Here is a 24,177-nt window from a genome sequence, read left to right as displayed (position 1 = left end):
TTACATAGAAAGAAAGTGAACTTCAAAACTCAAATTTGGGTAAAGGTACTAACAGTGAAACTAATAATATAACTTTTAAACACGATCAGGAATGTCTCACATATCATTTGAAAAATATTATTGGCTGAAGCACGAGGAATAAAGACTCCAATGACCAATCACAATGTTGCAAAATTGAATTTCATTCGAATTTCAAGAAATTCAGATAACTTGCTGAATCTATAAGTAGGAAATACTTTGCAAAGAGGGTCTACGCGTAACAGTTTTTCACCAGCTTGACTGCAAGACGGTTCCTCTTATTGTCAGAGAAATCTGTGGACATAGAAGAACACCAAGTCTTCCGAAACATATTTGCATAGAAGAATAAGATTTGACTTTTTTAATGCTGACAACCATTATACATATTTCTTTAAATAAAGTAAATAAATAATGTATAGCTCTTTTAAAATGCAGATAAGTAGTATATAAATTATTTATTCTTGAATTATGACGTTTACAAATCAAAACCTAGTCAACACAACACCTACCTAATGTTCTACAAGAAAAAAACTCAGCAGATGAGGTGAACATATTCTTTAATCTAGGAAAATCAACCCATCATGATCAAAACAAAAATTATTTGAAAATGATTACCAAGCTCAGATGTGACAACAAAATAAATATATAGCTAAACTCAAAAAGTTTGCTAATTTATGCGAGAGATAGCTCCCCTGCAGGAACAGTTCGCTTCACCAATTTTGCCCAAGATTCATTTGTCTCTGCAATCACTTTGAGTGCATAGTCCTGGTTGAAACCAATAGTAGGATCAGTAATAAGACATCAGTAACAAGGCTCAACTCATATTCACCCATTATCAACCATTATTCCTCTCTCTGCATCTTGGGAAATTAATAACAGAGAGCTAGAGTAAATTATGAACTTAATGTTTATTTCAATTAAAGAAGAAGAATAACATTAAGATAGAGACTCAGCAATGCCTATGCATTCGGGTTATCTAATTCATCCAGTCTGTTGATAAACAAAGGTTAAAGATGTGAAAGTACAGTCTATACATAACCTATAAATTAGAGAACTGCAATCTAGCCATTAGAAATTATATGAATAAAAGCTACATCGTGGAATAAGGACAAATGGTAAGAGACTTTAGTCCTTAATCTATTAAAGTATGTGTTTATCATTCATAAATGCTGATATGGGTTTGAGTCTAGTGGTGGGGAATACCTATGCAATGGGATCCTCTAGTTCATCCAATCTGTTTATTGAAAAAGTACAGTCTCTAATGATAACCTATAAATTAGAGAACTACAGTCTTGTTGGTGTCCATTTTATCAGTCACAGAACATTAGAATAAAATGTCAAGGACACTCTACCCTCTCTTGATCAAAATCACTACATATGCCAAGATTGCACAAGAAAGACCACACGGCAACTCCAAGGTTTATATATGCGAACAAGCGACTTTGTGTTGGGTAGCTACCTTGGCGATGTATTGCTGCAATACAAGGGGGACTTATGTAGAATGGTTCACAAGTTTAGGACTTAGACAAATTTGTCAATAAATGCTCTTCAATGTCTTTGGATGCGAGTAGCTAAACCTCCTCCATGGTGACATGTGGCAAGCTGCTAATCTAGTTGTTGTCCTCATTTTTCTTTCCAAAAATGAAGGACCACTGCATGAATTTTTTGTGAAAAAAAGAAAAAATTTACTCTATGGCACACTTCCCGAGGCAAAATTTTGACTAATCCTTGGACTAGCTTAATCCTCAGTCCATCCTCGAACTGCGTTTCAAATTTCGTCAAATTCTAGGTTCGTTTGCTATGTCTTTCCTTCAATTTCGAGTTTTAAAATCCCGACTGTAGGTGGAAAATTTTCTTCAAACTGCAAGTTTTAATGATATTCATTGTTTTGATTGTTGTAGGGGAATTTTTAGCTTATTACATGTGCACTTTTATTAAAAGATGTTACTTGCAATTTGTTTTAAATTTCCCTTTCTTGTTTTTGTCTTTTTTATTGTTTTTTGGTCTTGTTTAGTTAAAATAGGGATTTTTTGGCTCAATTACAAGTAAACTTGCAGTTTGGTCAAAAAACCCCTACTTTAATGGTTTTTGCATGTAATAGGGATTTTAAATCCCCATTACATATGTGCAAGTATTTCTAACTACTTGTAGGGATTTTATTTCCCTTTTACAAGTAATTAAAACTTGTATTCCTCTCCAAAAAAACTCGATTTTGCCTTGCAAGTGCATTTTTGACAATTTTAAACTTGTCATTTGTCTAAAAATACCCGATTTTGGCTTGGCAAGTGAAAAAGTAAAAAATAAAACTTGTCATTTGTCCAAAAAATCCCGATTTTAGCTTGGCAAGTGAAAAAGTGAAAATAAAACTTGTATTTGTCATCTAAAAACCCGATTTTCATTCCCTTATGCAAAATTGAACTTGTCTTTTATTCCAAGAAACCCGAAATGCAAGAAAAACGGTTTTTGACCATTTCAAGGCAATTTTTGTGGAGAAATTGTTGGAGGAAGGCATTTTGGCTTGCATCCTATTTTCATGCATTCTTGGACACCTTTCATGACATTTGGAGGTTGCATTGACTGGTTTTTTGACCTAAATCAGTCATCACGTTTTTCTTTAATGCCACATTTTGGTTGATTAAATCTTCAACAAACTGCAATCTCCTAAATCGTTTTGCCCTCTCTCACCTAGGCGTGGAGTTTGGGAGGAGTTTCAAGCTATTTAATGATGCCATCCAAGATGCAATAGTTGCCACGTTTTTTCCTCCACGTGAATCATTTTGGCTGCATATTGGAAGTGTTTAACACCATGAATCTTCAAGGACATGAATCATTTTGGCTTGGAGTACCAAGGCGTTAAGGGTTAAGAAGTATTCAAACATTTTCTATGACATTTTACTCTTGTTTGCTGCCACGTTTTTCCATATAAGACGTTTTTTCCAAAACGTGGCAAGGGTTTAGTGTTGCGGTTTGTCCTTATTGATCGATTTTGCTTCTTCATTCCAAGGATTGTTGCATTATTGGAGAAGCATTTTTAGTTTCAAGAAAGGTATGTTCTTTTTCCTTTCTTTCCTTCATTTTGTTATTTTCTTGTTTTCTTAGTTTCCTTTCTTAGTTGCATTTTTGGCATGTGTTGTTCTTCCCCCAAAAATCGGTTTTTGTGAGAGAAATCTTCCCCTTGGTATGCAATTTTCGAATTGCATTGTTCTTCCCAAAATTCCCTCTTTACTTGTATTCGGGATTTTTAATCTCGATTACAAGTTCGCTGGAAATTCTTGTTCTTCCCCTACGGTTAAGGAATTTAACCATTTTTGGTTGAAATTCCAAGTTGAAAAGTGTGAAATACCCCTCCCTTGCAAATTCGGGTTTTGAAAACCGGATTACATGTTGAAGAGTTCTTCCCATTTTCATGAAAATGACTTTCCCGGATTTTCCCATTCCTATCCATTCATGTTCCCCATATCCGTACTTTCCATTTCCATCATTTTCCGCAAGTCAAAATCTCATTTTTCGTCCATTTCTCCATTTTCGAATTTACAAGTGTACTTGTATTCAGGTTTTAAAACCCCGATTGCATGTATGTCCTTTCCAACTTGTACACTTGCAAAAATTCTCCCAAGATCCGAAATTGGTTAAAGTCAAGATTTTCCCATTTCTACATATTTCCCCTCTTCCTCTCACAAAATCGTGAAATTCAAGAATCAAAGTTTTACCCATTTGGAGAAGGAAGAATGATATTTGCAGCTGACTATGATAATGCCTTAACTCTTTTAAGTCTTTATCACAGTATTCCAGGTTCACAATCAATGTCAGATTTGCCAGCATCTCCAACTCCAAAGAAGATGAAATACAAATATGACAAATACCAGAACGAGGTTGCACCTTCCCAGGTTTCTTCTCCTTTGGATCGCATCAAAGACACGAAGATAGGGCACGTTGATATGTCGGAATTCGTCATAAGGGTAGAAGATCCACAAGATAATAACTTGCAGCGACTGCTGGACAGCCATATCCACCATGCATCTTCTTTCCCGATGGCTGCCCTAGAACCTGAGTTCGTTCTTGCATGTGTCCATCATTTTGACAAAGAGTCAAGAGTCATCAAAAATGATGATGGCGAAGCTATAATCCGTCTTGATGCAGATATGATCGAGAAGGTCTTCAAAATACCTCTTGCACCTGTTTATATGCAAATCTCCAAAGAAAGTGCAGCGGAGTATTACGTGAAGAGGGAAAAAGATTGAAAGCGACACATCAATAGGTGGATCCAAGAGCCACGAGCCTCCTTCTCGAGGTGGGCAAAGTTGTACCGCTGCGATTTCAAATGGGAGATAGGAGACACCATAACCCTTCTTAGCAGGATGATGGGCCTTGAGCATTCCAATGTCTTTGAGCCATGGATGTACCAGTTCATCATGTTCATACGGCAGTCTCATCACATTTCATGGGGAGAAGTCATCAGCGATGCCTTGTGCGAACAACTTGCAGCAGTTCCTACCACCATGACCTTCTTCATGAATTCATATTTGGTATATTTGGCAGCATCACTTAGACACTTTCCAGGTCTTTCTACCAAGGGTGATCACTCACTTATACCAGTTTGGGAATATTATGACCAGTTGCCGTTGAGACCCAGCAGACTGCATTTCAGAAGGGTCCAAGATGCGTTCTTCGGATATTTCATGTGTCAGTTTGACAGAAATCTCAGGAACAAGAGAGTATCAGATGAGGCATGGGACAAGGCGTGCGAGTATGGATGTTTGTTTCTGCAGCTTCCCACCTTTACCTATATAAGGATCGGATGCTATGATGGTCAACCATACATGCTTCCCAGATACCCAACTGATAAGATCATTCTTATGGAATTGGGAAGGCAAATCATGGTTGTCCACACTTTTCACTCTGCTAAGCACAAGGTTGGAATGGGGATCTCTACCACAAACCCATTGAAAATTGGCCGGTACTCCCTTGTTACATCTGTGAAGGCTAAGGCCATGGAGACTGAATTGCAGGAAATCAAGCTTAAAAGGTTTAAACCTAGAGCTGATTTTGATTATAGGGGTATGAAGGAGAAGATCAAGAAATCCTTTGTGCATGTTCATCGCATTGAAGACATCTGGGTAGATCTTCGCACAGAAGCCGAAGTCCTCAAGATGGATTAATGTAGGCTCACTGTTGAGCAAATTGTCGATTTGAACTTGGTGGATATCCCACAAGGGATGATTGATGACGGGCATATACTTGATCCTGAATACACTTCACGGAGGGTTGAGGAAGCTCCACTTCCTTTGATCCAATGGTCACACAAGGAGTGCATATCCATCCTTGACAGATTTCAACCTATCTTGGCCAACACCAACGCATGGCTGAAAAGTAATGCTGTTAGACTTATAAAAATCAAGGTTGGTAAAGAAGATGATTCTACGGGGCCTCTTGGACAGAAGTCTGAGATTCAGATTGACAACAAGGAGGCTGTTTCATTTTCAAGCACAAGGATCAAGTTACGAGTCAGTCGTGCAGTAGTGCTTCCTCCTGAGGAGACGACTGTTCGTGGGAAGGAAAAATCACGATTCCATGTTCAGGTGACCGATCTGGATAATCCAGATGAGGGGCAGCAATCTGATGATGCTCCCAAGTCTCCAGTTTCAGACTCGACGCATGAGGTCATTCCTCCAATTTCCATTGAGACGCCTCTTTCTCCTCCTGATTTGCTTGTGGATGAGTCTCCTCAGAATGCAATTCCCATTTCAGCATACGAGCCATCTCCTGATCATCAACAAGAAAGTGTGTTGAAAGTTCCTGAGAATATTCCTACTTGCATTCAGCTATCAGAAATTGCTACTTCTACTTCTAGTTTTGAAGAGTTCATGAGGCAATCTTCATGCCCATTGGTAACTGAGCAAACCGTGGTCGCTGTCCAAACAGATATTCCTCTCAGGATGACCACGATGATTCAAACAGAAACTGCTTCTCCTTTGCCTATGGTTGTGACTGGAGGGGAGTTGATGACTTTGCCTCCATGGCTTAGTTCTTTTACCCCGAAAAGGAAGAAGCAAGAAATCTCACCTGATGCCTTTGATTACTAGCAACTCAAACAATCCAGATCCAAAGTTGCTAAGAAGGCCAAGACTATCTCTAGGGTAACTGTTGATAGCAACAAGATGAAGGTAGCTAAAATTGTGGAACCTATTGCAGATAAGCCACTTGAAGAAATGTCAGCTGCTAATTATAAAGTTACAAGGATAGAGTTGGGCAAACAAACGCATGAGGTCATTAAACATGATGCTCAGTTTTCTGTTGCTTCACTGGTGCAAAGGTGTGATGATCTTCTAGCGAAGAAAGACAAGCTAGAAGAGGAAAACCGACAACTTATGGCAGTCGTTCATAAAATTACAAAACCTGCTGCTAAAGGGAGTAACTCCATAGGTTCTTCTGGTTCCCAAGAATCAATTCGTGGAGTGGAAAGGGCTGCTCAGAAAGTACAAGCACTGTATTCCTGGGTTGATCAACTTCATGATCAATGTGTACAGATAATGAAAGACATTTTTCAGATAATGTCTAAGTTAGAGACTGTTGAGGAGAAACTAGATCAGACTTCTAATACTTTCAAAAAGAATCTAGAAAGTGTTGAAGAAAGTTTGACAATCTGGGGTACCATGCCCCAACAACAGCTGAGTGTTCTACAGGAGCACGCCATCATCTCTTCCAGGGTCATGTACTTGGAATTTGAAGAACTCTTGGAAAACAAGACCCTTGTTCTTAAATCCCTCATTGAGGAGATCGGTGATGCAAGGAGATTCCAGGGTAAAGTTTTCCAAGATATTGTCTCACATTGTGCAAAGGGCCTCTTGCAACATAGTAAGTCAGGATGGAGAGCTGATTCCAGAAGAAGAAGTTCTTGCTGATTTACAAATGAGGATTCATAATGAATGGAGGAGCGAACAATTCTCGGTAGCTTCGATTCAAGCATTGATGAAACACCAAGCCTTTCTGCATGAAATCCAGTCTATCTTGGATAAAAACAATTCTGCGCTCCTCCGCTGTCACGACACTATTGTGAAGACTATGGTTGTTTCCAAGAACACCCATGAACCGAATCCCGATGAACTAGAAGCGAGCATCCAGAAATTTCAAGGATTTGTGTCTTCACAAAATGCAACTTAAGTGTTTTTCAACACTTAGTTGAATTTTCCCTCTTTTGTAATCTTTAGTTGTAATTTAGTTTTGACAAGTGACATGTAAAAGTATTTTTTGTAAAAAGCAAGTTACACATTACTTGCACTTTTGTAATTACATGTAAGGCAACTACAAGTTGTGTCCGATTAGGACTGTAGTTGGAATAAGTCTTAGTTAGTTGGAGTAACTCTTAGTTAGTTAATGAAGTCTCAGTTAGTTATTGAATGAGTCTTGGTGGTTGAGAGAATCTCTCAAGTTATTTAGGATCCTCCCACCTTTTTCTCAAGGCTCCTCTTCTATAAATACTTGAGGGGTCTATTGTAATATTTATCTTTTGGAAAGAAAGCAAAAACTCTGCCAAATTTACAGCAAGAAGTCTTTCAGCTTATGTATGTGAATTGAAGGTTTTGAAGAAAAATAAAGAAGGATTACTCAAGTTTTGAGTCTTTGAGCTACATGTTTGAGTTTGAATCTTTTTATTTCTTCTATGCAAAGTGTTTCTAAAGGAGCTTAGTCCAATCTGATTTGAAGTCTTTGAGCTGCAAGTAGAGATGATTAATTAAAATAGGAAAATCTCTAGAAGGAGCAACAAGTCTTTGAGCTTGCATCTATTCTTGATGAAAAATTATTGTTTGATGAGAAATAGGAGCAAGTCTTTGAGCTTGCATTAGTTCTTGTCTTTGTGTTGAAAGAATAGATTATTCCAGTCTTTGAGCTGTTGTCTTTTATTCATTGTAAAAATTAGTATAGCAAAGGGTAGATAGGATTTCCAATAGTCAAGTCTTTGAGCTTGATATTGTTGTTCCGTCCCGAAGGAAGTGACGGAAGTCTTTGCGCTTTCAGGAAACTTCATTTCCTGTAATGTCCCCTTATGGTAATACTCAGGAAATAAGCAAACAATTGACTCGTAAATCGCTTGCAAAAAACTTCTTTCTATTAAAGCTCAATTGCAAGAGACTTCCTTTGAAGATAGACTCCACTAACACTTAGAATAATAAAAATTGATGCTCTTTAAGAATGATAGATTGTGATAAATGATTGATATCACTCATAATAGAACGATATTACAATCACTGTCACTATTATCTCTGATTTAACACTTTAATGTATGCCAAATGATCTTGATCTAAATATCTGTACTTAGTGTAATGCAATCAATGTCAAGGATGGTCTAGAGTATCTCTGCTGTCTCTGATAAAACCTATAATAATTGTGCAAGGGTGATCTCTGATCTGTAAAGGGTGGAGTTTACTCCGCTATCTCTGATATGACAGTGCATATTATGCCGCAAGTAACCTCTCAACTCCTTGTAGCCTTTCCTGATATATTGATGTCAATGTGCTGTGTTCTTTCCTCAATCGCTTATAGAAATGATGCAGGTTTGCTGTTCTGATTAGAGTCTTGAAGTATGCAATGATCTCATTAATATCGCTTATACCAATACTGTGATTGCTATGACTGATTTGGCTATATCAATATGTAATATACTTTGTATTGGTCAATTCAGACCCTCAGTCTACATATGAATGCTTGTCTGATATGTATGATTATATAGCAGTAGCGATTACATATGAACTTCAGAAACGGATGCTTGCCATATTTAACTTGTGAATTATAGTAATTCCAAAGGTGCTATTTCTAATATGTATCGCTGGAAAATATATGTCCAAAGCCAAGGGCTGGTTGCTTAATAAGAGTGAATAAGTAAGCCAATAATTCTCATGGGTGTATTCTGATTCGTATATGCTTCGCTTGTTGGGAAAGAGATTGTCTTATTTTTCTTATTCCCTCATTTATATCTCCGATTTATAATGGAAACATGTAATCAATATCCTTTGCTTATAGCAATGCTACGGTATCTAGTATATCAATGAAATTAAGCAATGGAACGTCCTTGCTTGAAGCGATTGGCGCAGTGTCTGGTTGTCAGTAAATACTTGCACTTCAATGGATGCTCTATCTGATGCACAATCTAGAGTGTATGATCCCTTAGATGCCGTCTCTAATATATACTACTTGCACCAATAAAGCCGATAGGCTATTGACTCGAAACAGAGCGTATCCAAAGGATGGGAAGAGAAGAGGTAATATTTTATTTTTATTTTTTCTTATGTTTTGAATGAGCGAAGGGGTCCGCCTTCTTATATAATGTGTTTGGAATGATGAACCCGTTGGTAAGAGACATGTCCCATGTCCATTAATACTTTTCTTTATACAACTATTAGTCGCATCCCTTGGGACATCGTTAAGACTTGTAATGGTAACAATTATGTATTTTCTTATTAAATTAATAGTTATGGTAACCATTGTTGACTTACTAATCATAACATAGAACTGATTTATATATGAACCAAGTCATATATATTAACCATTACATAGAATCGATTCATATATTAATCGATTCATATTAATTATCTCATAGAATCGAATCATATAATAGTTGATTCATATACATAATACAATGTATATTAATTAGTGAACTAAGTTGACTCGGTCAGTGTAATATATCTATTTTATGTTTTAATGGTAAAACTTCTTTAATAGTTAATATAATATTAATAATTGAAATATGAACGTTACATTAAAATAAAACAATAATAATAAATAATAATCATAACAAATAATAAATATTAATAATCATATATTAAAGGAAAATCGTGAAGTCTCATAAATGAGACGATTTTCCAATATTATTAAATGTTAATTAATAAATGTTTTAATTATCGTCTTTATTTAATCCCATGTCCAAAGAGGGGTTATGACATTTCCTTTCTCTCATTTCACTTGAAAGTAGTTACTGCTATTCATATTCAATCGCTATCCTTTTCTATGAAGAGAAAAGGATATTGTCTTTCTTGAAGAAAGAAGGAAGACTGTTGTCCCATCCTGTTTTTATTTCAGTTTTAGTTAGATAGGGGGAGCCCTCCCTTAATTAGGAGAGTTTTTACTCGTGTGTTGTGGTTGAAACCACAATTTTGTATATTTCCTCAAGTGTACAAAATTTTCACCCAACACTAGTAATCAATCATGTCCACGTCGTCAGTACATATGGCGAGAGTACTCTCCCAGTCAGCGGCCTGTGCTAAAAAGTTCTCATCAATGAGCAAGAAGCTCGAGACTCTAGGGAGATCTTCTTTGAGAATCAACCCTGCGAAATTAAAGAAATTTCCCTGAATCTTGGCCTTCAAATTCTCTACACGTAAATGCTTCTTGCGCACTTCATCTGTTGAAATGGATAGCTAAGTTCGGATTATATTTTAATGTTGCCTAGTGGCAATTAAAATATTAATCATATTGTAATAGTTTAAGCGATTACATGTCCATTGGGGCTGGGCCCAAAATGAAACGTGGTGTAACTTGTAAATTATGTAAGCCCCAAATTGGGCGCTAAAAGGCAAACTCCAAATTAAGTAAAATGGCGGCAATCTTGTTAAAGCCGACTTGGGGGAAAACATGAACATGAATCTTGTATATAAACAAGATTCATTTCACACTTCAAGCATATCATCTTCATCAAGCAAGTATACTATAAGCCTTATGCGAATTTAATTAGCGAACTTGGAAAGATAGTAAGCGATCTAAGTCTTCATACTGCTGCGAGCTTATCTGATCATTGAGAGAATCTATTGGGCAAATTGGTGTCCTCATACTTCAGCGATCTTCTTCTCCAAGTGATGTCGATATTTTGCCCCCTCTAAAGATTGGTATAGTGCAGCTGCATATACTTGGTTTGAATCTGCCCTAGATTGACACTACAATCAGATAAGTAATCTAATATATACTGTTCATGTAATCTGCTTATAAATAAAGGATCTGATCTGAATCTTTGATGCTGGGTTTTTTCTCCAAGAGGAAGGTTTTCCCAGGGTATTTGTGTCTTGTATCTTGTGCTTTATTGTTATTACTGCTCATTCACAGTCTGATTATAATTTAATTAGTTAGATTCACATCCGATTGCTTAAATTTAACATCATCATGCTATAGTACCTCAGTTGCTACAAAGAAAACCTTGTTCTAAATACCCCAGATGATCTTCTCTATTTCCACACACTTAACTTCTGATTTCTTTAGAGATTCAACTCTGGTAGTCAAAGCAAAGTACCAAGTGTTGAAGTCATATATGTCACCAAGTTGAATAACCTTTCCATCAATTAAATCATGTTGGGGAAGCCCTCTGATGATTTTCAAACACGAGATCATTTTGTTCTGAATGTCTTCAATATCTTCCCAAGCTTCAAATATATAATGGATTCTGCTTAACAGGGAAGAAATGGAGTCATATGTTGATACTAAATTTTCAACTAGTATATCAGCTAGTATATCAGCACGCTCTAAGGCATCAGAAGTCCATCCTTTGACTTCTCTGAAAGTGGTTCTCATATCCTCATAGTCTTTCATTGATTCCTGTGGAAGGGGCATGGGTGGAGTAACTAGGACCTCCTCCCGATTACTAGGGTTTGTCAAGTGCTGAACATACTTCTTCCACTACTCATTTTCAACATCTAGCTTCTTTCTCTTCTCAATTTCCTTGTTTAACCTCTCTTTAAGGGTATTGCAAGAGTCATCAAACTCCAGGACTTCTTGGTTTTTGGTGGTCTTACCCAGGTTTATGGTAGTGATCTCATATTCCTCATGAGTGATACTGTCCTGAGCTTTATCTACTTTTGGCACTACTACCTAAACGGATCTGAATCCTGCACTATCCCTTTGGATCAAAGAAAACTTTTTGGCTGGCTTAGATGGTCTCTTTTCATCTGGCTTATTCAACTCAGCCAAGAGTGTTGTTGTATTATCTTCTTGATGAACTTCCTAAGGAACCTTGGCTTTCATCCTCTCTTTCAACCAATCGGGGATGGTTGATTGTTCCATGCCGCTGTCATCAAAATTATCTTCAACTCCTTTCGTTGCACAAATTATGCCATCTAGGAATTCTCCTTCAGGTTCAGGGTTCTCTGCTTGTACAACTTTTGAGGGAATGGACTCCTGAATTGGTTCCTCAATGATGAGAGAAGAAATCTCCATCTCATCGCCTCCCATTTCACTGTCTATCTCTTGTTCATCAATCAAAATTCTGAATGGAGCCATGGATGAGGCGCTGATAGTTGAATGACCTTCATTAGACTTCTACCGCCTGCTCGCATCCTCTTCTCCAACAACTTTCTTTCCTTTTGCTCTTACTGAATTTTCAGTGGGCTCCTTCCTCTTCCTTGGTCCAACACTTTCTGGATTCCTTGGACTGCTAGATGTCACATTGTGATTAGAAGACATGGACTCATCAATCCCCATGAGATCATAAGTGAGGGCAATATTCCTTGCCTTGAGCTCCTTTGTCTTCTGAGTTGCCCACCACTCAGAGTATTCAATCACGGACCTCATAAGATCACCCAAATTGGATCTCTCAGAATTTGTCCAGTCAACCAAGGCAAGAGACTCGTTTTTCAGGTTGGCATAGTGTGGCTGCTCATATTCATTTTCTTCCTCAAGTTGATCTGCCACTCGAGAGACTTCAGATGACCTGATCAAATTCAATGGTATTCTAGACTAGAATCTCTTCCCTATCTCAAAGTTGTCAATAGCATTGGCCCAATAATCTTCAAAATCTGGCCTATGCTCAAACTTCACTCCAACCATTTCCATCTGATGAAAAGGATCAAAATGACTCCTTGCTTGATACTGCAGGAATGGGTACCATTGAATCTCTTTGTCGGCATATGTGGCAGCCTAGGATGATGGACAAGACTCTAATCCTTTTCCAACATTAAAAGGAAAAGACACTCCTGTCTTTTGCTTTCCTCTCTGCACAATTATAAAAGTCTCCAATTGCCTTATTACCTCAAGTAAAACCATCTTGTTTGTGGGAAACATGGGCAACTTGTACGGGGATCCAGCGAATCCTTGGATTCGCAAATATGTGAACCTAGGGTATAGAATATACCAATATCCAAATCTACTAATCAAATCCTTTGACTCTTGAGAGAGTCGCTAATGAAGGCCTCCCTGAAGGGTTCTTGTAATATGTATGAGAAACGCATCATTAACCCTCTTAAAATGAAATTTTTCTTACAGGTGCAACTGTGGGTAGCAGTCATAAACAGCGAACTGATTCTCCTTGTTTCCCACTGCTCCTCTACACAGGCCTTTGTATCTATACGTTTTGGCCAAGGAATAAATCAAGTAGGAACTCATGTAAAATGTTCTATTCTTCTCTAGGTTCCTAAGTTGATAATCCAAGTTATCACTGATGATCCTAGCCCAGTTGATCATCTTCATGCCAGTTGTAACTTCATGGATAAAGTAGTACATCCATGGCTCGAAGGGAGCACCATGTTGGCTACCCATAACTCTGTTCAACAAGACAATAAAGTCGCCATAATCCTCCTTAAAATAGGGTCTGAGAAGGGTCTTAGGCATCTTTGACACACTCTTCCTTGGCTTCTCCAACCATGAGTGGTTGATGTTAGCTTCATGCTCTTTTGTGTTATCTTCATATAGTTTGGTTGCCTCCTCTTTGGTCATATAGACCATGTTTTGGTATTCGGGAATACGGAAGGCCTCTCTTATTGCCACTTCTCCTATATTGGCAAGCACTCTACCATCAGGGGCTACAATCTCTCTATCCACAAGGTTGTAGTGTTTGGAACACTCAGCGATCAACTCATTACACTAGACTGCCGGAAGGAAACCAGCAGCCTGCACAATTCCGTTTCTCATCATTCTCCGAGCAATCGGAGTGGATAGTTGTGTATCTGTGCCATGCATTCTCTTCTTGAACTCACGAAGATTGATGTGTCCAAGGTTGGTGTCTCCAACCTGCTTCCACTTCGAGTTCATCTTGGATTCCGGAGGGGAATCCTTGTCTACTTGAAACTTCATTTGAACTTTTCGTGATGATCCAGCTCCCGAGGTCATCCAAATCTGCAAAAATTAAAGAAGATTAAATCAAAACCTTCATTTTGGGTGTGAATTTGGAAGTTTTAGCAGCTAAGTAAATTCTGATTTTTCACTTAGCATTTTAAAGGGGTTTTCAACACTGAGATGTTCTTGAAAAACCTTAGGAAAACCCTGAAATACAACCAAATTTAGGAACCTTGGGTCTGATTTTGATCAAAATCAGATCTGAGAATGAGAAACTAAGTCCAAAACTTGACATCTAAGAATGAGAAACTAAGTCCAAAACTTGACTAAGTATGCATCAATATCTAGTTCAAGGGGCAGAAAATAAGAAAGAATGGAAGGAATTTGTAGAAGATTAGTTTTTTCTCTTGAAAAATCAGGTTAGGAAACCTGATAATCTGTCCTTGAAACCAAATTACCCCTTCAGAAAAGATAAGAAAGAAGGGAAAATGCTGCTTGCGATGAAAAAAAATCAGAGGATGCACTTCGAAATGTTGCGAAAATATTCCTCAAATTGTCAAAATCTTCTTCCAAACTGTGTTTGAACCTTCGAAATCTTGATGAAAACCTCCAAACCTGCATAAAACCCTTTAAGAACTTCCCAGTTTTCTCTCCTAAGTTCGAACTTCTTGTGAATGAATGAGAGAATGAAATGCTATTTGTATAAAAATCTCATGAAGTTCGAACTTCCAAGTTAGAAACACAGGAATTTTTTCCTGATTTGTTTCTAATTGCTCTTTAGTCTTTTGAGTTCCAAAAGAAAGTTCTATTTTGATTCCAAGTTCATGGATCGAACTTAATCTTCAATCTTTCAATTTTAAAAACTTTCTAAAATCGATCCGTAGTTCAAACTTGGATAAATATCTTGTTGACAGCCATGAGAATATTTTTTCACTCCCAATTTAGCAAGTTTCTTAAGTTCATGAAGGCGGACTTGAGGAGGTTCTTGCCTTTGTATCTAGGCAGACTTCATGAGTGTTGTTTCCATTAGCAAGTTGTAGGGCAGACTTGGTTGATTCTCCTCCCAATGAGAGCGGACTTCATAGGCTTCATGCCCCTTAGGTAAGTCGGACTTCATGTGACTTGCTTCCTTAATTTATTGTTTCCTCAACCCTTGGGCGGACTTCCTTGACTCTTTACACCTCCTAACTTGCTTCTTCTTTCACTCTAGGGCAGACTTCACCACACCCTTGCACTACACACCCTCTCCCTAGGGCAGACTTGGTTTGTTTCATTCCCTCCTACTATACTTCAAGACGGACTTAGACATATCTTTGATCTTCACAAGGCGGACTTGAGGGGAGTTTGCACCTTTATGCCTGGGTGGACTTCCTTCATTATGTGCACCTCTTTCTTGGCGAAGTTCATAGGACTTGTTCCCCTATGTATGGGCGGACTTCCTTGACTTCATGACCAAGACAGGGCAGACTTGATAAATTTTTGACCACGTGAACATCAAGAACATCCTTGCTGAGCGGACTTGAAGAGAGTTGATCCCCTTGATAACCAGATTTGAAACCTTCATAACTTGTGCAATTTTACGCAAATCATCTTGAAATTTGAAAATCACACACCATTTTACCCTTGAATCCCTCTAGATCCCTAAAATTTAGAAACTTAGCTTTTTCGGACAAAAATTTGATTTTTGAGTGGAATTCTCGATCATTTCCAATATAACTCAAAGCCAACAATGCAAACCCTAGATCCCCTTTCCAAAAATAGAAAAAGAAAGGGTCCCTAAAAAATAGGAAAAACTTTCTAAAAATAGCCATTTCAAGGATAGTGCTTAAAGTGCCAAAAACAAAACTTCCAAAAAATAGGAAAAAGCAAAACTTTCCAAAAATAGGAAGTTGTCCAAATTGACCCAAATCAATTGCAATCTTCGTCCTTCGGACTTTCTAGGCAAATTAACGATGTCTAGACTCTGTTCTAACCATGGTTTGCACAAACTGACTTACGACTTCTCGAAACTCAAACTTTTCAAAACTGACAAAAATGGGCATCGGGAAGGTTGCGAGGCTCTAACAAAAACCCTAAAAAGCAAAAGCAAGGAGGGTCCCCATTCTCAATGGGGTGATGTGTGAAAAGGTCACAACAAGTCTAGCCTTATAAAATTCCATGAATAAAAGTTGCATCGTGCAATAAGGAAAAATAGCAAGATACTTAAGTATTTGATCTATTGAAGTATATGTTTATAATTAACAACTATCAATACGAGTTTGGGTCTAGTGGTGGGGGAATGGGATTTTTCGCACCACTGACTCAGTTCCCCACCACTAGACCTAGTTTAAATCCCTAGGGCAGGGCATCTCGTAATGATCATGAGGGCATCTAAGGTAGGAGTCAAACTTATGGTAATGCATGGACCAAATCCCATTTAAACCATGGCACCTTGAGGTTCAATCAAACGTAACCATATTAAGGAACCAAGCCCACCCCCATGTCTTTTATGAGGCCTCTCCCATAAACACCCCAAAATTTTAGCCCAACAAGTTTGGGTCTGGTGGTGAGAAATGAAGAGTTTCACAACACAGACCTTGGTTACCCTATAGGCAAGGTACCTTGCAGTGGTCATGGGAACACTTGGAGGTAGGGGGCACACTTAAAACAATGCATGGATCAAAGCCGACCTTGAGGTCCAATCAAATGTAACCATAATATGGAACCAATTGCAAGCTCTCACCCACAATTTACCCCCAGAATTTTCCTTGTTAACGGGCTAAAAGATGAGCAAGTTGTTAGAAATTGCTTGGATGAGCAGGTTGTTAGAAATTGCTTGCATTGGGTGAAAACCACCACAAGGTTTTTGCAAACATAATTTTGATGGCACCTCAAAATATAACCCATGTTTTGTGCAAGCAAGAGTTGTATGGGATTATATGCCCTTGTCTTGAAAAGAGGTTCCTTTTCCTGGGATCTAAGACTAGTAATGATGTGGAATGGGCAATAGCCATAAAAGGCCTATTTAGAAGGAGGTTCCTCAGTAGTGTTGTGACCTAATCACACATCACCCCATTCCAAATGGGGACCCCCTACTTTTTAGGCCCTCTCGGTCTTTTGGTTTTAGTTTTTGGGGTCCTTTCGCAACAGTCTCGTTAGTCCTATGAGTTTGCAAATGTTTGGGGATCAATCTGATCAAGCCTGCAGCTCATTTGAGCAAAATTGGCCAAGTCTGGAGCTTGTTTCAGTTGTTTTAGGGTTTTATCCTTCGGACCTAGATTTTAGGGTTTTGAAAATCTGAATGTTGCATTTGTTAATTTTGTAACATCGGTCGTGCTATTTCATGATTCTGATGTATTAATCTGATTACATATTAACATATATACTAATAGATTAGCTATTAGTATATACGTTAATAAATGATGAATAAAACAAGATTAAATTACTGCATTTAACCAACGGTCACACCATTCATGTTATCGGGTTGTTAGCGATTCTAAACAAATCGCACTCCTTCCGATCGGGTATGTAAATGATGGTAGTTAACGTGCTGTGGTGAGGGGTACGTAGGGAAGAGATGTGTCTTCCCATGTGGGAAGACACATCCCTTCACTACGTAACCCCTCATCCACTTATCTAACATGCATACGTTAAGAAGGATGAACACACCGAAATCGATAAGTGTAGTGCATCCTTTCAAATCACACTTTAGCAGATAAAATACAACCTTCAAATCATATTAGGTATATTGCAGATCGTGCCATAGAAATATTGCATATCGTGGCACATTCATAAAGAAAATCGTGAGATATATAATAAGCACAGAATCGACATGCAGTAGGTTATAATATTCGGTGAATACGAAGGTCACACAGCAGATTGGTGACATATACAACAAGCAGATTGAATTATTTAAATCTGATCAAAACATAACATGGTATCAGAGCTAAGTTAAGGAAGATCATATTAAAATTTTGTAACAATCTCATAGACTTTCACCCAGCTCTTACTAGATCACATTCCTATAATCCTAATGGCAGCCAGAGATAGGTTTGAAGACCAATTAAATGGAGCATCAAATTTTGTATCTTGGAAATTCAGGATCGTGCTTGTTTTGAAAGAAAATAAAATTGACTCCCATGTCAAAAGTGAAATTCCTAAACCCTCTAATGATACAGAGAAAATTCAGTGGAGCAAGGACAGTGAGAAGGCTCTTAAGATAATTGTGGATTCAATGAGAGACCACATTGTGCCAGTGATTTCTAAATATGAGACGGCCTTTCAAGATGTTCAAAGCACTAGCTGACATTTATAAAATCAACAACACTAGCAGGGCTCTCACCCTAAAGAATCAACTACACCATATAAAGATGAATAAAGGAGAAACAGTTACATCCTATTTCTTGAGGATCACTGAGCTTAGGGATCAACTATCCACTATTGGACATCTAGTAGACAACAAAGAACTTGCTATGATGGCCCTAAATGGACTTCCTACCTCATGGGAATCGTTCATTCAAGGAATCAGTGCTCGTTCTAAATTTCCTAAGTTTGATAGATTGAAAACCGATTGCATTCAAGAGGAATCGCGGCTTGTCATAAGAGGAATAAAACAAAACAATGGTAATGAAGACATTCAAGTTCTAAACTCTAATTCCCACAAGAAAGGATAGAAGAAGAACTTTAAGAGAAGGAGGGACAACAGCTCAAATGGAAAGAGGTCTTCAAAGAAGAAGAGAGACATCTTTGAAGTACAATGTTTCAGATGTGACCAATATGGGCACTATGCAATGAAGTGCCCAAACAAGATCAAGCAACAAGCTTCAATGGCGGAAATTAAGAAAGGGAGTGATTCTGAGAAGCTAATTTTCTATTCAGCCCTCTCTAGTCAAGTCACCTCCAGTTCCAACACATGGGTGATTGACAGCGAAGCATCTAGACACATCATTGGATTTCGTGAGCACCTAGATACACTTGTGGAAAATTCAAATGAAGAAGTGACAATTGGTGATGACTCAAATTATCCAGTTATGGGAATAGGAACCTGCAATATCAACCTAAAGTCAGGCATATCCCTACAGCTGAATGGAGTTCTATTTGTACTTGGTATAAAGAGAAACCTTGTCTCAGTTTCTACACTTGAAGATAAGGGTTACCGATTAACCTTTATGGAAGGAAAGGTACTTGCTTGGCCAAAGAACTCCACCATCAAGAAAGCCCACACCATTGGAGTAAGACAGGGGAGCCTCTATAGACTTTGCACGGTGCACCACTCCACCTCTAGCCTTGATTCATGAGACTCCAGATTCGAATGAACTTTGGCACAGAAGATTAGGGCACCTTCATTTCCATGCCCTACCTAAGATAAGAGAAGATGGTGATTGGTTTACCCAAGCTAAGTCATAATTCTGAAGGAGCCTGCAAAGGGTGTGCCTTGGGAAAGAATACTAAAGGGTCTTTTAATTCTAGCAACAGTAAATCCAAAAATGTATTAGAATTAGTTCATTCTGATTTATGTGGACCCATGTTTGTACCCTCCTTAGGGGGATTTTTATATTATGTAATATTTGTAGATGATTATTCTGGGAAGACCTGGATATATTTTCTGAGGTACAAAGAGTCTGAAGAAATCCTTTCTAAATTTAAGGAGTTCAAAGCTCTTGCAGCAAATATGACAGGTAAGAAAATCATAACCAAGAACAGACAATGGGGGGAATACACTTCTGATATGTTTAAAGATTATTGTATAAATGTTGGAATTAAGAGAGAGTTAACTGTACCTTATAACCCACAACAAAATGGGGTAGCTGAAAGAAAAAATAGGACTATAGTAGAAGCTGCTAGGGCTATGTTGTTTGACCAAAATATAGAAACCTCATTTTGGGCTGAAGCATCTAGGACAACTGTGTACATTCAAAATAGATGTCCTCGTTCTCTTCTTGATAATAAAACCCCTGAAGAAGCCTTTACTGGTAACAAACCTGACATAAGTCATCTCCGGATCTTTGGGTGTCCAGTCTATATTCATGACCCCAAAGAAAAGAGGGCAAAGTTAGAACCTTCTGGAAAGAAAGGGGTATTTGTTGGGTACAGTGAAACCTCTAAAGCTTACAGAGTATACATACTTGGTCAAAGTCAAATTGAACTAAGCAGAGATGTCATCTTTGAGGAAGACATAGCATTCAGGAGGTCCAAAAGCTCTAATGAATTAGAACACCAAGATCCTCCTACAAGCTTGGACGAGGATTCCACCCCTGAGATTCAGAGGGAGACCCCTGAAAAACGTTGAGCATGAAGTTCAAAGCTTACCCTTAGAAGAACATTATCCTGAAACTAGGAAGAGACCACTTTGGGCTAAAAAGATGCTTCAAGAAGCTGAAAATTATGCTGCTCCTAAGCGGACTTTCAGAGAAAGTAAGAGACCTAATCTATTTTCCAGTTATACTGCCTTGATGAGTGAGATCACTGATGCGGAACCTTCCTGTGTTGGAGATGCGCTCAAGCATCAAGTTTGGAAAGATGCTATGTCAGAAGAGTATCAGTCAATTCTAAAAAATGATGTCTGGGATATTGTGCCTAGGCCTAAAGGCAAATCTGTGGTATCTTCTAAATGGCTCTTCAAAATCAAACATGCAGCAGATGGCAGCATTGAGAAGCACAAAGCAAGGTTTGTTGCCAGAGGTTTCTCTCAGAAAGAAGGTATTGACTATGAAGAGACATTTGCTCCTATTGCCAGATACACTTCTGTCCGAGCAGTTTTGGCTATTGCAGCATCTAAAGGATGGAAAGTCCATCAAATGGATGTCAAGACTGCTTTTCTAAATGGTAAGATTGAAGAAGTTTATTTGGAGCAACCTGAAGGTTTTGTGATTCATAAGGCTGAATCACATGTCTGCAGATTAAAGAAAGCTCTATATGGACTGAAACAGGCCCCCAAAGCATGGTATGAAAGAATTGATCACTATATCTTGGAATTAGGGTTTTCCAAAAATGAAGCAGATTCAAATCTCTACTACAAGGTAATCAATGATGAATTATTAATTCTTATTCTTTATGTTGATGATCTACTAATCACAGAAGAGGATAATTGCATTTCTCAATGTAAGAAAGAATTAGCCTCTGAGTTTGATATGAAAGATTTAGGAATTCTTCACTACTTCTTGGATTGGAAGTTTGGCAGCAGGCAGATGGTATAATCCTTAATCAAGGAAAATACACCATTGATATACTCAAGAGATTTAGAATGATGGATTGTAGATCCATGACCACACCTATGGAGACAAATCTGCACAAGCTAAAGGAAACAGGTGCAGAATAAGAGTTTGCAGATCCTACCCTCTACAGACAGATTATTGGATCTCTGATGTATTTGGTAAACACAAGACCTGATATATGCTATGATGTTAATGCACTAAGTCAGCTCATGTGTGAACCTAGGGAAATACATCTTGTTGTTGCAAAGCATATTTTGAGATATCTTCGAGGAACTATTGGTTTTGGTCTGAAATATAAACATGTAGACCTTGACCTACATGGATTCACTGATTCTGATTGGGCTGGAAGCATAGTTGACAGGCAAAGCGCATCAAGATGTTGCTTCATGTTAGGATCAGGAATGATCTCATGGATATGTAGAAAACAGTCTTCAATTGCTCAGAGTTCTACAGAAGCTGAATACATTGCAGCCTCCATGGGAGCAAGAGAAGTTGTATGGCTCCGGAAATTGCTTGTAGGACTGTTTGGTCAGCCCTTAAATCCTACTGTCATCTATTGTGACAATCAGAGTTGCATCAAGCTTTCAATGAATCCAGTATTTCATGACAGGTCTAAACACATTGAGATTCCTTATCACTATGTTCGAGATATGGTGGAAAGGAATGTGATCCGACTGAATTATATTAGTACAGGTGATCAAATTGCAGACATTCTTACCAAGCCTCTCTCCAGAATCAAGATTGAACACTTTAGAGATAAACTTGGTATGGTTGAAAATGTTATTTAATTTTGAGAGATAGTCTCATTTATTCTGATATACTAATATATTTAAAGATGTTTAATGTGTAAACTCTTTAATTTGTCATGTGTGTGACTCCATGACTTCATGGGCCTTCTGTGAACATTATTGAAGGGTGACGACTTTTCAATAATGAACACTTGTTTCAAATTGATATTATAAGGTGACGATTTTACAATTATCAATTTATCTATCTTGATGGATATCATGTGACTTGATATCTGTGGACATGTCATGATAGTATATATATCTCTTAGACATTATGGTAGATATCCGTTGGTTGATATCATTAAATAAACCATAATTATGATAGAGATCTTCATGGTGAATATTATGAACATAATATTCGTGGACATGCCATGAAATCATTATCAGTATGATAGGCATCATGTGACTCGATGCCAGTGCACATACCTTCCTTGATAACTATGAGTTATGGTGAGTACCATGAGACTTGATATTCATTGTTGAACCATATCTCTGAATATCACTATGGTGTGATATCTCTTCTCTTCACAATCAATGGATGAATTGTGATGTTTTTCTCTAAACATGAAATCTGTCCTCCCTAGTTAAGAGGGAGTGTTAATTTTGTAACATCGGTCGTGCTATTTCATGATTCCAATGTATTAATCTGATTACATATTAAAATATATCCTAATAGATTAACTATTAGTATATACGTTAATAAATGATGAATAAAACAAGATTAAATTATTGCATTTAACCAACGGTCACATCATTCATGTTATCGGGTTGTTAGCGATTCTTAACAAATCGCACTCCTTCTAATCGGGTATGTAAATGATGGTGGTTAACGTGTTGTGGTGAGAGGTACGTAGGGAAGAGATGTGTCTTTCCATGTGGGAAGACACATCCCTTCACTACGTAACCCCTCATCCACTTATATAACATGCATACGTTAAGAAGGATGAACACACCGAAATCGATAAGTGTAGTGCATCCTTTCAAATCACACTTTAGCAGATAAAATACAACCTTCAGATCATATCAGGTATATTGCAGATCGTGCCATATAAATATTACATATCATGGATGGCAGATCGTGAGATATATAATAAGCACAAAATCTACATACAGTAGGTTATAATATTCGGTAAATACGAAGGTCACACAGCAGATTGGTGACATATACAACAAGCAGATTGAATTATTTAAATCTGATCAAAACTTAACAGCATTGGAATCAGGACCCTTTGAGGAACCTCCCAGTGAAATTTGAGCAAATTCCTAATTTTTTAGGGATTTCACTGGCTCCTAGATTGTCTTCATTACACCAAAAATCAAACTTACTATTTTTAGTAAGTGTCCCTACATCCTGTTTTGCCCTAACTCTAACATTTTGAAACACTTTCTATTTTTCGGAAATGCTATTTGTGGCAAGTCCTTTGCAGGCAGACACTGAAGACCAAGTATTCATGAACATTCCTAAATCCGGAAAGTCAAAAAGCGGGCTAAATGGATCAAAATTGGATAAGTGTGAGCATTCATTCCAAAAGTGGAAAACGTGGAAATCTTCTAAGTCTAGCAAAATCCACTTCAATTCCTCAAAAATGGCATTTTAATTTGAAAATGGTCAAAACTAGCCAAGTCTGGAGAGAAACAAGGCAATTCCCTCATCAAGGTGAAATGGCGCCATAGTCAGGAGTCTAGTGCCAAAATCAAGGCATCAAGGAAGACTCCAAAATCATGAAATTCCTTCCCTAAGGTGAATCAGCACCCGAGTGTAATGAAGGACGCTAAGAGAGAGGGGTCAAGGAAAAGTTCAAAAAGTCAAAATTCCCTCTCCAAGGCAAAATAGCGCCCAAGATGGCTCAAGGGCGCCAAAACAAGGATGGCATGGAAAATATTAAAATGATGAAATTCCTCCTTGATAGTGAAATGGCGCCCAAGTATCAAGAGGAGCGCCAAAATAACTAAGGCAAGGAAAAATGAAAAATGGTGAAATTCCTTCATCAAGTGAGTTTAGCGCCCAAGTGCCAAGTCTGGCGCCAAAAGGAGGTTGCTATGGAAAATGTTCAAAAACCAAAATTCCTCCTCCAAGGAGAAACAGCGCCCAAGGTAGGAGTCTGGCACCAAAATGAAGTTATCAAGGAAAAGTGTGAAAGATAGAAATT

The 24,177-nt window shown here is 37.9% G+C and overlaps 1 protein-coding gene across 1 annotated transcript in view; it reads right to left on the bottom strand.

Annotated features, from left to right (window-relative positions):
- Positions 1–414: 414 nt before the first annotated feature.
- Positions 415–24,177, bottom strand: part of LOC131077714 (soluble inorganic pyrophosphatase 6, chloroplastic) — a 134,449-nt gene continuing 110,686 nt past the window's right edge. The window contains exon 6 of the mRNA XM_058015251.2: positions 415–783. Coding sequence (XP_057871234.1) covers positions 691–783 — 93 coding nt within the window. The 3' untranslated portion in view covers positions 415–690. The remainder of the gene's footprint in view (positions 784–24,177) is intronic.

Source organism: Cryptomeria japonica, chromosome 5 (genome assembly GCF_030272615.1).
Source record: "Cryptomeria japonica chromosome 5, Sugi_1.0, whole genome shotgun sequence".
Lineage (NCBI taxonomy): Eukaryota > Viridiplantae > Streptophyta > Pinopsida > Cupressales > Cupressaceae > Cryptomeria > Cryptomeria japonica.
Note: the sequence above shows the minus strand (reverse complement) of the source record. Positions and strands in the feature narration are given on the sequence as shown.